This window comes from Mustela putorius, unplaced genomic scaffold (assembly GCF_011764305.1).
Source record: "Mustela putorius furo isolate JIRA1106 unplaced genomic scaffold, ASM1176430v1.1 tig00000695_pilon_pilon_pilon, whole genome shotgun sequence".
NCBI lineage: Eukaryota > Metazoa > Chordata > Mammalia > Carnivora > Mustelidae > Mustela > Mustela putorius.
In genome coordinates, this window is record NW_025421447.1 from 5321006 (window position 1) to 5334754 (window position 13749).

The 13749-nt window shown below is 56.3% G+C and overlaps 1 protein-coding gene across 6 annotated transcripts in view; it reads left to right on the top strand.

Moving 5' to 3' along the window:
* The window catches only part of KIAA0753 (KIAA0753 ortholog), a 42712-nt gene that overhangs the window by 11326 nt on the left and 17637 nt on the right, over positions 1-13749 (top strand). For all 6 annotated transcript variants that reach the window (XR_006607631.1, XM_045083166.1, XM_045083168.1 and 3 more), the window contains exons 5-10: positions 985-1047; positions 1650-1865; positions 3522-3726; positions 10279-10511; positions 11845-12011; positions 12922-13041. Coding sequence is in view for 5 of the 6 variants with exons in the window: in XM_045083166.1 (XP_044939101.1) it covers positions 985-1047; positions 1650-1865; positions 3522-3726; positions 10279-10511; positions 11845-12011; positions 12922-13041 (1004 nt within the window). In the remaining variant the exon portion in view is untranslated. The remainder of the gene's footprint in view (positions 1-984; positions 1048-1649; positions 1866-3521; positions 3727-10278; positions 10512-11844; positions 12012-12921; positions 13042-13749) is intronic.

The window sequence follows — 13749 nt, forward strand, 5'->3', positions numbered from 1 at the left end:
GCCGCTGGCTTGGGGGGCCCCGTCGCAGTGGCACAAGCACAGTGTCCCGTGTGACTTCTGCTGCACTGTGGACACTCAGTTTCCTGAATGTGTGGCCCTGAGGTCTCTCTTCTGTTGTCTGCCGTCATGCGCATCTGTACGGCGGGTAGGGGGTGACGTCCTTCAAGGTGGTTTTTGGTTTCTTGGGGTCATAAGTTCGTGCAAACCTGTGTGAGTCCTCTGGAAAGCAGTGCTGGTACAGTGCCTGTTTCTGGGCAGAGTCTGGTGAACAGTGGCTCGGGGGCCCTGAAGCCCCCAGGCCCTGCTGGCTCCCCAGGATTAGAGGGATGGGGCCTCATCACTTGCACACCTGCCTCCTGTCCGTGCGGGGCTGGAGGCCGAGTACTGTGGGTCACATGGCTGTCTCCTCTCCTGGCAATGCCGGAGGCGTGCCGAGGTTCTCGTTTTGTGGCTCGTGAACAGACGCTCACGTTGCTTATGTTGCGATGCTTCACAAGTCTGTACTGACTGTGGTGCTTTCCTCATGAACTCACCTTTGACTCCTTTCCTGCCACTTAAGTCACATGTTGGCTTTATTGATTGAACTGAAAGCCAAATGTTTTCATTTGAAGGAAATTACCTGAGTTAGACTTTATTCCGTATTGTCCTGGGCTTGTGCACATGGCTGCCCCTGCGATCGTTCCAGAACACACACCTGCCCCTGTCAGGGCTCTCTGGACACAGTGCAGCCCGCGCCCCAGCATGGCCTCCCCCCTTCCCAGTGCCGCCCCCACCTTCACTCCCTCCTGGGATGTTCCTGTGACACTGGGACCAAGGATGGGAGGGGAACACCGTGCTCCATTCACAGTCACGGGGACTGTGTTTCGGGTCACGAGTGGAGGGCTTTGTCTCATTCCAAGTGACTTGAATTAAATAGTGTTATATTTGAGCAAGACAGGTCAGCGGACAGGTCTGAGGCCTCCACTTTCCCCCTTTACGGAACAGGTGAAGGAGATCCAGGAAGAGTTGGATAAATTGAGCCCACGTGAGACCAGACACACGAAGAAGGTGCTTGGGCGGTTCTGCCACCATGAGTACTGCTTGTAGATAAGTTGCATTTCCAGCATCTGGGGGGGACTGTGTGCGTGGGTTTTCCACAGTAACGGGTGCACAGCTCTTACAGAGACGTGTCTAGGGGGGCACGAGCCACGTACATATCCTGCATTTGGGGTGGCCCTCCAGGGCACAGACTGAAAATAGATTCTGTTGCTGCTGGTGTGAGAGTAGGGGCTGCTGTGGCACTCGGTCGGGGAGCTCCTGCCTTCCACTGGGGTCATGGTCCCAGGGTTCTGGGATCGAGTCCCACATCGGGCTCCCTGCTCAGCAGGGAGTCTGGCTCTCCCTCTGCCCCTCCCCCAGCTTATGCTCGCTCTCTCCGTGTCTGTCAAATAAATAAATAAAAATCTTAAAAAAAACAAAAGAAAGAAAGAATAGAAAGGTAAAAGCTCTTTGTCGGAGAAAACCTCTCAACTTTGTAATCGCCCGCCTTACTGTGAACAAGTGTCAGGGTACGAGGCTGTATGGAAAGAAGACAGGCCACAAGTGCTGGTGGGGGTGGGACCGCCGCGAAGTTTGAGGCCTCACCCGCTCCCCCTGTCCTTCCTCACCAGTCATGGGCCATGTCGCGGCTGGCAGCTGCCCACCGAGGAGCCATCCGGGCCTTACAGGTGTTGGTGACGCAGCTTACGGACCGCGGGGAGCACCCGGTTCCTGCGCGCTGTCGGGAGCTGGGCGGCCTCATCCGCCAGCTCTCACTCTGCTCCGCCAAGCTGCACGCCGACCCCTCCATCCGCAATGTGGTTGCGGACATCCTGCGACAGATTGAGGTACAGAGTGGGCTCCGGGTTTTGCTCAGTTTTTTTTTTTTGCTTAGAGTGCTGTGTGTCTGATCAGGGAGGTGATGCGTGCCGTGGCCTGGTTTGGCTAGGATTGAAAGGAAGACAGGAGGAAGCTGCCGCCTGGGGAACTCCAGCTTCGCAGGGGGCGCAGGACGGCCTTTGTTTTCATTTCATCACTTTCAGAGTTGGGTCTATAACGTTGTATCTCACTCATTTGAGAACAGGCGGCTTGGGTGTACCACCAGTGTGGGCTCTCACCCAGGTCTGCTGACTCAGCAGAACGTTCCGTCCCCTGACTGAACTTGCCACGAGAGAGAGAGCCTGTTAGCACAGAAAAGGAGAGCAGTAAAGCACTCTTCGCTTAGTGCTTGCATGGGAGTGCCAGAGTGTAGTCTGGGTGGGCTTCTGGGAAGAAGAGGTGCTTGAAGTCCTAAGGGAGCACAGCCTCCAGTCCGGTGTGTTGGCTGGAGATGTTTGGCTGTTCCCCGGCAGGTACTAGTCAGGACAGAGCCAGCAAGAACAGGGCGCCCTCATCTGTGCTGTCTCGGCCCTTCTGCTGTGCCGGCAGCCACGCGGGCTTTCTTACTGGCATGCCACCGCCATTTTCCTCGCACACTGTCCCCGCAACCCCGTTTCCGGAGTTAGCTCCACCCCCACCCATCCACGGACAGAAGGCGACCTTCGTGTTGGTGAGACAAGGGAAGACAGGTGCACCAGAAGGAGCCTTCTGGGCATTGACTAGCCCTCGGTGGCCCCTGTGGCCCCTCTGCCTTGACCATCGCTGGCGCGGTGAGTTGGGGGCAGGTGCAGGAGGCACCAGTGCCTGGAGGACACAGCCCGGGAATGTCATTGGGCGCAGACCCTCCCCCCCCATGACATTGTGGCAGGGCACCTGGTGCTCTGGGCACTTGCCTGTCACAGACAGCGTGGGCACATCCTCATGGTCCTGGAAAGATCTCAAGGTTATAGAGCCTGTCCCCAGAGTCCGAGCAGGAGCACCTGAACGTGATGCTTCTTATACGCGTCTGTCTGTCAGTAATGCGAGGAACTCAGTCCTGTTGACAGGCTACAGCTGCCAGGGCTTGCTGTCCTTGTGCCTCCCTGTCCCCAGAGTAAGTGTTGGTTTGCACGGACCCGCTGGAAGCCAGGCCTTCACTGCTGCTGACGAGCGAGGTCTGCGTCCTGTGGGAATGGGGGCCGTGCGGGTCCGGGCGGCCAAGGCCCTGGGCGTGCTGCGTGGTTTATGAAAATATCTGTTACACGCGGTTCCTTTGCCCACTGGAAGTGTCATTTGAGTGAGTGGGATTTCGACTGAGAATTAAGACATGTAAAAAGCACGCAGGTGGAGCTCTGCGGACCATGGTCGGTTTCGGGCACGTGGATATAGAGCCTTCAGACGTCCTGTTCTTGAGCTTTGTGCTGCTGGTTTCAGTGGACTAGATGTGTAAATAACGTGCACATTTTTTTTTATTAATGATGCGGGCATCCTCAGTAATGGCGTTTCCCAGCTAAATGACAGCCATTGGCCACTAGACAAGGCCGTGCTAGTGATGCTTGTCTCTGGGGGCCTGATTTTCGGGTTTGTGATGAATAGTTAGGCTTCAGTGAGATAATCTAAGACGGTAATGGACTATCTCATTGTAGGCTTTGGAATCCCTCCTGGAAAAGAAATTGTCACCAAAAAAGAAGAAAAGTTTCACGGAAATTCGGAGCAGGTTTCCTGTTGGTGGCCGTGGGGCCTTAGAGAGATGGCAGAGTCCTCCTAAGAGTGCGAGGAGAACCCTTGTAGCAAAGGAGTCGTTTCCCGAGGAAGCAAGGTGGCCTTCAGGGGCGAAGACGCTCCCGGCTGGTATGTGTCCTGAGACATTCACAGTGTGGTGTCTGGTTCCTCGAGGTCATCTGGCCGACACAGACGCTGCGTGAGGGGAGGTCAGGATTTAAAACCTGCTCACCAGCAGGTGCACTCGAACCCAGAGAAGCAAGTCGCAGCTAGACTGTGTCCTTGGGTGGGAAGCTGGAGGGTCCCCCTGCAGAGGAAGTGTCCCTCCATAGAGGAAAAGTATCCCCCATAGAGGAAGGCTCCCCCATAGAGGGAGGGTTCCCTGTAGAAGAAGGGTTTCCCATAGAGGAGGGTTCTTATAGAGGAGGGTGGGGAATGTCAGGTTCCCACACTGTCGTGCTTGGGTCCCCTAAGGGAGATTCCTGAAGAGCTGGAAGTGAGAACCCCGCTTTTTAAACGCGTATTTGTTTAGATTTTAACGATAGGCGCACGCACACACAGACACCCACGTGACGGATGTGTGTGTTTAGTGCAGGTAATGACTGGTCCCCAGAGCCGGAGTTGCTGGCCTTGAACCTGGGCCTACAGGGATATTTTGGGGAGCAGTGAGCAACAGAGTATGTTTCCCGCATCCTTGCCAAGTACCTTATGTCATGAAACTGGGAGACTTTTCCAGTGTCTGGATGCAAATATCCCTTCCTGTTGGTCCTGTCCTGTCCCGACTCTGGGAAGGAAGGTCATCGGTGCTCCCAGGCGTGTGCTCCCTCCTCCGGGTGCCCTCCACCCTCCGGGGGCTGGCATCATGCTTGCGGGCGTGGAGACTTTCTTCCTGTGCTCTGGGCCTCCTCTCTGGGTTTACACGGGTGGTGGCGGGTCTCTCTCTTAGTCACTTGCTTTTCGCTTGGTTTGCAACCCCTCTCCTGGTACGGAGACCTGCACCTGGTGCGCGGAGCCCACATTCTCCTGTGTTTTCCTCTGTCGGGAGGCTCTTCTCATTCTTCACAGTTGGTTGACGGCGATGATGTGTCTTCAGAGCAGAAGGTGCTTGTCAGGTTCCGGGGCAGAGGCCGTGGGGCTGGTGATGGGCCCCTGAGCTCACGGGCTGGCCTGTGGGGACAACATCATCCTGCCCTTTGTCCACTCCCACAGGTGAAGGGCACAGTCGATGGCCAAGGAGAATTCCTGACGTAGGGTTAGTAGGAATTCCTGGATTCCTTGTTAGGTTTGTTTCCAGTTTTCTCATTTTATGGTTTTTATTTCTGCTGTGAACGGGATTGTCTTTTCACTGCATGTCGAAGTGGGTTCTAGCTCCTTCTGGAAGAGCCCTGCGATGCTTCCCAGACCCCCGGGTGGCGACCACACTGCGTGTTGTTGGTTCTGAGGGATGTGGTGGGACTTTCCTGAAATCGGGATGCATTCTTAGGTTGATGGTACCTTTCAAGTAATTGGTCATGTTTCCAAATTTGCTGTTGGTGCATAAAATAAGGGCATGTCTTATAATCAATGTTTTAGATTTGATGAATTACTGAGATTGTTAGTTAATTCTTCCATGTTTTTCTGGATACACAAGATCACCGACAAATAAGTAAAGTTCTGCTTCTCTCTTTGCGATTTTTATACCGTTTCGTTCTTCTCTCTCTCCTTTACTGGACAGAATTTAGTTCAGAATAACACTGGGTGACAGCTGCAGAGGGGCCACCGCCGCCCTGGGTTTTGTGGGGTCTGTTTCCATGCCATGCTTGCTGTTGGGGTCGTGCATGTCCACGTGCAAAGTGGGGGAAATAATCTTCCGTTTCTTCTTCCAGCTTTGCGGAAAGATTTTCTTTTCCTCTATGTTTTCCTTTTTTTGAGTTAAACCGATAGAGGTATACATTGATAGTGTTTTAAAGTAGTTCCAAGATTTTAATGCTGTATTTTTTAATGGGCCATTGATGTCCGTGTGGATGAACCTAGTGAACTTATTTTCCTGTTTCAGTTGAAGTAGAACGTAGAGTTGGACAAGTGCACAAAACGTGGGTGTGTCCCTGCATTTGCTGTCAGAAAACAAACATCTGTGGAGCTGCTACCTATGTCAAGAAATCGAACATTCCAAGCACTGAGAAGTCCCCTCCAGTCTCCACGCCTTGTCTCCTTCCCCAAATGCATTGTTCTTCCAATTTTTTTGCTATACTTTGGTTTCTGTCAGATCTGGAACTTCGTGAGCTTTGTAGGAATGGAGGTGCACGATCCGTATTTTCACAGGATGGGCCTCTCTCCACTCGCATTTTGTGGGGGTCGCATTTGTGTGGCTGTGACCTGCTGGTGCTCGCGGCTGCGACCCACCGTAGGAGCGTAGCACGACTCCGTTGTCCTCACCGTTGGGGCTTCCCAGGTCTGGGCGATAGCGAGAAGGCTACTCTTCTCCTGTGTGTGTCGGTGCGTGTGCACGTGTTTTTGTGGTGGGTGTGTTCCCGGGTACCATGGTCGGGGTGTAGTGGCTGGTTCCACCGTAATAGTGAAGATTCTTTTCAAAGTGGTTTTACCAGTTTTATGCTGACCAGCAGCGTGTGGGAGCCGCTGCCACCCATCCTTGCCCACACTTGTCAGTTTTTGTAAGTGTAGCCCCTGCTTGGTGTGTAGACCGTCATTCTGGTTTTGTGTTCAAAGATTGATTGACTTGAGAGAGTGGAGGCGGCAGGGGGCGGACCCTGCTGAGTGCGGAGCCCGACACAGGGTTTGACCCCAGGACCCTGAGATCAGACCTGAGCCGAAACCAAGAGTATGATGTTTAACCCACTGAGCTGCCCAGGTGCCCCTCATTCTGGCTCGAATTTACATTTTCTGTGTGTGACAGTGTGAGTGTTCTCTTGTGTGTGTGCCCCGTGTGCACACCTCCTGCTGGGCAGTGCCGGTTCAGGTCCCTGGCCCGCCCGCCCGCCCTCTTTCACATTCCCCTTCCTTCCTTTCCTTTTTTTTTTTTTTTCTGTTGTTCCCAGAATTGGATTTATAGGAGTTCTATTTGGGACTGCTCTGCCTCAGGTTTCTGTACTGTAAACACACACTGGGACGTTACTGCAGCTTCTGCCACGGCAGCGGTGCTGGGACAGACAGAATCGGTCATTCGCTGGGGTCCGACGGAGCACTGTTTTCCTGTACATCTTTTTGCCTTTGTTTTTATGTCCTATTGAAGCTTTTTCTTACGCCAGAATTAAGACCTTTTCCTGCGTTATTTCCTTGAGAAGTTTCATTTGAAAAGATTCCTTCCTCAGAGCGGCAATGAATACCACTCGTGTTGTAAATTCAACATCCACACAGTGGGTCCATTTCTGGGCCCGTGTCCTGGTCCCTGAGACCATGGACCTTGCTGCTGGTCTCTTTGCTCATGCACAGCGTCTCTGTTCTGACTCTTGACTGGACGCTCGGCTGCCTGCTCTTCTGGAATGCCTTTGCTGACCTCGACCCTCAGCATCTGCACGGAAGTTTCAGGATCAGAATATGAGTTCCACAACAGCCACCCCTGCCACACACACAGTGATAGCCCACAGCGGACGGCCGACAGCAGATAGACAGCAGGCAGCTAGCGGACAGCCAACAGCCGACAGTGGATAGCCGACAGCAGACAGCCGACAGCGGACAGTAGACACCCACAGTGGACAGCTGACAGTGGATAGCTGACAGCCGACAGCGGACAACAGATAGCTGATAGCTGACAGCAGACAGCCGACAGCGGACAGCCAACAGCGGACAGCCGACAGTAGACAGTGGACAGCCGACAGCGGACAGCTGACAGCCGATAGCCGACAGCAGACAGCCGACAGCGGACAGTAGACACCCACAGTGGACAGCCGACAGTGGATAGCTGACAGCCGACAGCAGACAGCTGATAGCCGATAGCTGACAGCTGATAGTGTCCTGGGATTCTGACGAGTTAATGCCTCCTGAAGTCCCGATTCACAGACGGAGCCTCTGACTCAGTTGTCCTCAGATCCTCTCGCGCAGCTTTCACTGCATTTACCCTGCGGCGTGCCTGTGCGTGGCATCCGGGAAGCCCTCTCACTGCTGACGTGCATGCAGACATGCAGACGTCTGGCTGACCTGCAGACGCTCCTGTTTTCTTACCACTTTGTCAGCAGGTTGTGCTCTGCTGTGTGTGGAATCGTGAACGACCCTGACTCACTCCAGCCTTTGCTCCTTTCTTGCCTTTTCTCCCGTGCTCTTGTGGCTTCGTGTATGATCTGTCGACGGCTCGAGTGTCTTGTGTAGCATGAGACTAGCGCTTTCCTTGGGCTTCTGCTTTGTCTGCTTGGAACCTGAGCCGTGAGACACTAGGCCTTCGGGGCTGTGACGTCGTTCCTGTCGGAACCTCGGGGCCACCCCTCAGGTGGGGCTTGTATGAGGTCGCGTGGCGCTCACCGATATTCGCACCCCGTCCCAGAGCTCTGGCCTCCGCTGCCAGGCTCGGAGTGTCTCCTATGAGTAGCTGGCTGTTGCATGGTTAACCCGCTCTGGTGTCCGAGGTGCAGGACACCCTTGAACGTTCAGCCTCGGCTCCTGAGTCTCATCTGCCGACGGTTTCTCTGCCTGCGTCGGACTCTCCTGTGCTCATCAGCAGCTTCTCGGGTCACTATTTCCTCTGCTGGGTTGGAGCTTGCGTGTCGCTGTGCGTCTGACCTGTGTCCCAGTCTGCTGCCGATGCTGTGCATCACCCTGGCGTGGATGTGTCCAAACTCGCTGGAGAGCGGTTAGATGTGCACGTCCCATGGTGTGGTTGTCCCTCCCCCTCATGGCTACACGGTAGAACGCAGCCCCAGGTGGGCGTGCTTTTCCCTCCCACGCCTGTGAGACAGGCTTCCGGAGGCAATGTGTCTGAGGTGGGGAAGGCTCCTGGCCAGCCACGTAGTATGCTGCGGTCCGGGTGCCCAGGGGAGACACGGACAGCTTCCTGGGCCTGCGCAGACGCGTCTCCTAGCTGGGTTAGAAGAGCGCAGGTGCCCGCAGCCGAGGTGGGGAAGCGAGCGCCTGCTTTGGGGGCAGCGGGCGGAGAGCTGCCTGCTTGCGGCTCCCGTGGAACCAACGTGCAGAGTGGGAGCGCTGATGCGTGTCGTGACTCTGGGCAGAGGACGCTGTCTCTCAGTGTTTTGTTTTTCCGTCTGTGAAGCGAGGACACTAGTCCTTATCCTGCGGGACAGACCCGGGTGTAAGTGACACATTGGATAATCCCGAAGTGCCCTAAATGTGGCAGGTGTTTTTAGTTCCTTGCCATAATTTCAAGTTACCGCGGGAGGGGCAGGTTGTGGTAGGCAGATGATAGCTGAGGAAACAGGTCTTTAAAAATGAGTTGGCCATTAAAAAGGAGTTGTTTTTTTTAAAAGATTTTATTTATTTATATGACAGAGAGATCACAAGTAGGCAGAGAGGCAGGCAGAGAGAGGGGGGGAAGCAGGCTCCCCGCTGAGCAGGGAACCCGATGCGGGGCTTGATCCCAGGACCCTGGGATCACGACCTGATCCGAAGGCAGAGGCTTAACCCACTGAGACACCCAGGTGCGCCTAAAAATGAGTTTTGTCCATTTCTAAAATAATAAAGTGATTGGGTTGTGGAGGAGTGAGCAGGCCTGCGTTGCCAGGGAAATGGGTTTCTGCGGAGCAGTTCCCCTGTTCCTGAGTGGAAGGGACAGACCCAATCTTGGACCCTAAGTTAGAAGGTGCATCCCTGCGCATGTTTCGTTTTGTCCCCCTAGGCTGGCCGCTGGCCCCTGTGCTGAGCGCAGCCTTGGGGTCAGGGCATGGGGGAAACCCTGGGGGTCCATCCCCTCCCGGGGAAGAAGGCTGTGCTTCTCAGGCACTGTCGGGCCAGCCTGGGGTTGTGCGAAGCACTTTAGGCGAGCCTGTTGGGACCCACTGAGAGGCCTGCTGGGACGCCAGCTGAATTTGTGCTCGAAATGACGGGCTGCCGAGGGGAGGGCTCGCACCTCCACAGAAACGACTTACTCGGATCTTCTCTCCTGTCTCTAGAATAGCTGTGAACGCATCTTGTTAGTCTTCTTCCTAAGTGCCTGAGAGTTCTTGCTGCCGACACTGACAGGATGTTTTCCCTTCTATTCTCTCTGGTCATCTTGATACATGGGAATGATACGGATTTTCGTGTATTTTTTTCTCATCCAGAAACCCTCTTCCTCATTTAATTCTGTATAGATCCTCTTGAATGTCCTATATGGAAAACATCTCATCTCCAATCAAAGATCGTTCTATTTCTTTTCCCGCTGCAAATTGAACGGCGTGGATGGATGGAGGTTTTAAGAAATGGCAATTTGAATATTTACATCTTAGAAAAAACACATTTGGTAGCCAGGCGGGGTGACCATAGACGAAGAAGGGGCAGGTCAGGAAGCGCTGTGGTCACAGTCACGGGATAGCGCACGTCTGCCCTGGCTGGTAGGGGCAGTCAGGGCTGGGGTCCGAGGGATGACGAAGGAGCACGCGTCGAGGGGAGCCTGGGCGTCAGCCACGGCCTGCAGGTCTCTGCCTGTGGGTCCCTGTAGGAGTCACAGAGTGGGGAGTGACTTTGGCAGTAAAACGTGTCTCTGCTGGCAGGCTCGGCTAGGTGTCTGCAGCTTCTCTGTCCTTCTGAAATGTCCTACAGATAACTGTCCCGCTGGGACAGCGCCTGCTGCGACCTGGAGGTTGGAGAACGGGCTGGATGTAATGGGTGCAGAGAGCCTTCCGGACGAAACCCTGTCTGCTCCAGACCACAGCGCCAGCTTCTCGGGGCATCCCCTGGCCCTGGCGAGAGCCGGAGCTGCAGCGGGGAGGCCCACTACCAGGAGTGCGGTGCTCCGGAAGGAGGAGGCCCGGGCGCCAGCGAGGCCACCTCAGGTGCGGAGCGGCCCCTTCTGCGGCCGTGTTTCTGGTTGCCGGCTGAGCCCATGGTCCACCAGCTGGGCCCACCGTCCGAACAGCTAACTTAGCTTGGCTCTGGGTAGTGTTTGGGTTTTTTTTTTTCCTTAGAGATTTTATTTATTTATTTGACAGAGACGCAGTGAGAGAGGGAACACAAGCAGGGGGAGAGAGAAGGGGGAAGCAGGCTCCCCACTGAGCCAGGAGCCCAGTGCGGGGCTCAATCCTAGAGCCCCAGGATCATGACCTGAGCCGAAGGCAGACATTTTAACGACTAAGCCCCCCAGGTACTCCTAGTGTTTGGCTTTTTAATGAAAAATAAGAGTTTCTAAAACTGCTCCCAGGACCAGGCGTCTCTGTTGTCCTGGTTGGAGAGATGCACGTGAATTTGACACCGCAGCCTTCATCGGGCAGGCTGTCCTCACATTCTGCTGCTTCTGCTTCTGCTTCAGAAATGTGGGATTGGAGGGGATTGAGGTCTGCTTCCTGCTGAGGATAAACATCGGTAACTCATTCTTTGGTATAAAAAGGCCTCACAGGGCCACTGCTGTGGGTTTGGGAGGCAGGTGACTTGAAGCTGTGTCAGACTCTAAGCTTCTGTTTGTGGCGTGACTGTAGCGGAGAACCCGCTAGAAGATGGTCAGGAGGTGCTGTTGTCACAGTCACGGGATAGCGCACGTCTGCCCTGGCTGGTAGGGGCAGTCAGGGCTGGGGTCCGAGGGATGACGAAGGCCCGGTCCAAACAGTGTGCTTGGCACTGGCAGGCCTGCGTGTTGTCAGGTGGCCCCCAGCATGACGTGGAGTGCTGGGCACTGGGACTGAGGTCCTGCATTGACTCCACCTCGTGGGGCGTCATCAGGCAGGCAGGACTGGTCCTGGGCCATGAGCCCATTCAGCCTTCTGGAAGCACGGGAAGAGGTCTGTCCCGGTGCACAGATGAGGCGTGACACGTTTCAACCAAGATCCTCATGTAGCTTCTCTTTTTCCTTTAAGAAGAAACATAAGGATAAATGTATTGGATGTGTGTATTTATGTGTGTGTAAAAGGGTAGTAAATGCAGGGTGTCCAGCTTCACCTTTCCCCTGACTCCCATCACCTGCCTGGGGGTGCGGAGTAGAGCGTGTATGTTCGGTATAGGAGTGCTCGGCGTGAGGCGCGCTTGGCGTGAGGCGCGCTTGGCGTGAGGCGCACCCGCCCCCAGGTTTTGCGTGCTCTCCATGCCAGCTTCCGGTGCAGCGTGGGGACTCCTGAAGCCTCAGGCGAGCTTCCCTGATACCCGTGTGGCTCTCGAGCACGTGTCCGTCTCCTGTAGGGACTGCACAAAGCTGGAAGAGGAGGACCGACCCGGTCCCAGAGCAGAAGCCGACTGCAGCGCACCACAGTGTCCTCCAGACTGAAAGTGAGCCAGCAGCCTGTGAGGGACAGCAGGGCCCCTTGGGTGCCTCCGAACCCCACGTCCCCGCCAGCGTCTCCCAAGTGGTACGTGGTGGGGTGTGTGCTCCGCAGGGCGGGTGCCTGTCACTTAGGGTTGACGCACAGCTGCGGCCCGAGTTCCCACTAAGCACAGAAGCGTCTGCGGCTGAGAAATATGGGAGAATGTTTGTCCAGAAGCCTCTTGGTGCCTTTGTCCTTCCGACGGGGGCGGGAGCCTCTTGTGGCCACCGACCCACTGTGGGCGTGTGGTTCTGTGTGGGGGTCACAGGTGTGCGCCAACCTGTATCGCACAGGGGACCTCGCAGCCCAGTGCTGGGAGCTGTGCCTTCCTCGTGCGGAGTGTTCCGTGCCAGCGCGGGGCCTCAGCCCTGACGGTCTTGGGGACCCTTCAGTTGGCCTTTGCTGGGGGATGAGTATTTAAAGAGAACCTTAATCTCAAGTCGAAACTATGAATCCTAAAACCATGGGGCTCTCGCGGCCACTGGGCGCAGTGAGGAGGAAGCGGACTTTCCGCATTAGCATGCGTGGGGGCGCGGCCCGTCCCACCGAGCGAGGCTGGCAGGTCTTCTGGGGGCCACTGGGGGGCCAGCAGGTGGCGGGGAGCAGCCCGGCGGGCCGGCCGAGTGTGCGGCTATGCCTGCTCGTCAGCCCTCAGAGCTGACGCGGCGGCGACTTGGGTGTTAAAGGTTTTGCTGACGGAGCAGGGCTGGATCCGCTGTCAGGCCTGGTTTCACGACTCCGCTCTGAAGCGCGGGCTTTCCCGCGCAGGTTGGAATGAAAACACGGGTTCCGCCGCTGGGGGCTCATGTGGACCTCCGTGGGCGGATGCTGCTGCAGCCCCAAGTGCGGGGGGAGGGGGTGTCCGGGCGGCGTGCGGGGCGCGGGCGGGAGGTGTTGCGGGAGCCGGCGGCCGCCGCCACCATGCTCCCCCAGCGGTGCTCTCCCGCGTTCACAGCGCTGCCTGGCTGAAGGTGAAGCCGAGCCCCAAGAGTGCTGCAAAGGAAGCGTGGCTGCAGCAGGACGAGGCTCCGGACGGGAGTCCGCGGAGGGACGCCGTTGCGCAGGAAGCTGTGAGGTTTGTGCAGCCTGTTTTCCACCTCTGGGAAAGGAGGGGCCCCGGCACTCAGGGTCTGATGCGCGCGATGCCAGTTCTGTCCTGCCGCGCTCTGCCGCCCCACGGCCGTGCTCTGCTGCCAGACGGCCCCATGCACACGGCGACCCCTTTCCCTCTGTTCCTCACCACTGGGTGCTTTGTCACCGGCTGCTTGTCTGTGCGGCGCAGCGGTGAGCTCTACGGAGACTTCCAGAAATGGCTGGAAGAGCGAATCCCAGCCCCCGTTACTTACAGTCGCAGGAGGGGCTGGTTCCGACCGACCTGCGGTGGAGGTGGAGGGTGAGGAACAGTGGGTGGAAGGGGACGGGCTGCTTCCGGTGCAGAGAGACCGGCTCCCATCGGGCATGAGATGAGAACGTTCTGGAAGGAGTGGTGATGGTGGGGCTCTGCGTTCATGTGGCCAAGACTGCTCTTGCCTTATGGACTGTTGTGTCATTGGATGCTAGTCCCGTGTCCCAAACTAAAGGACACAGAGCCCTCCGTGCGACAGCCCTTGTTCTTGAGTGTGCGTGGGTGGTTTGGGTGGCCGTCCACACTCACTGGGAGTGCGTGTGCACAGAGCCGCCCATGAGGAGTTCCCGCGGCAGAGGTGGGGATCCCCATGGAGCCCCGGCCCCGGCCCTGACCCGGGTGGCATGCGGGGAGAGGCAGGGTGGTCTGACACCGTTT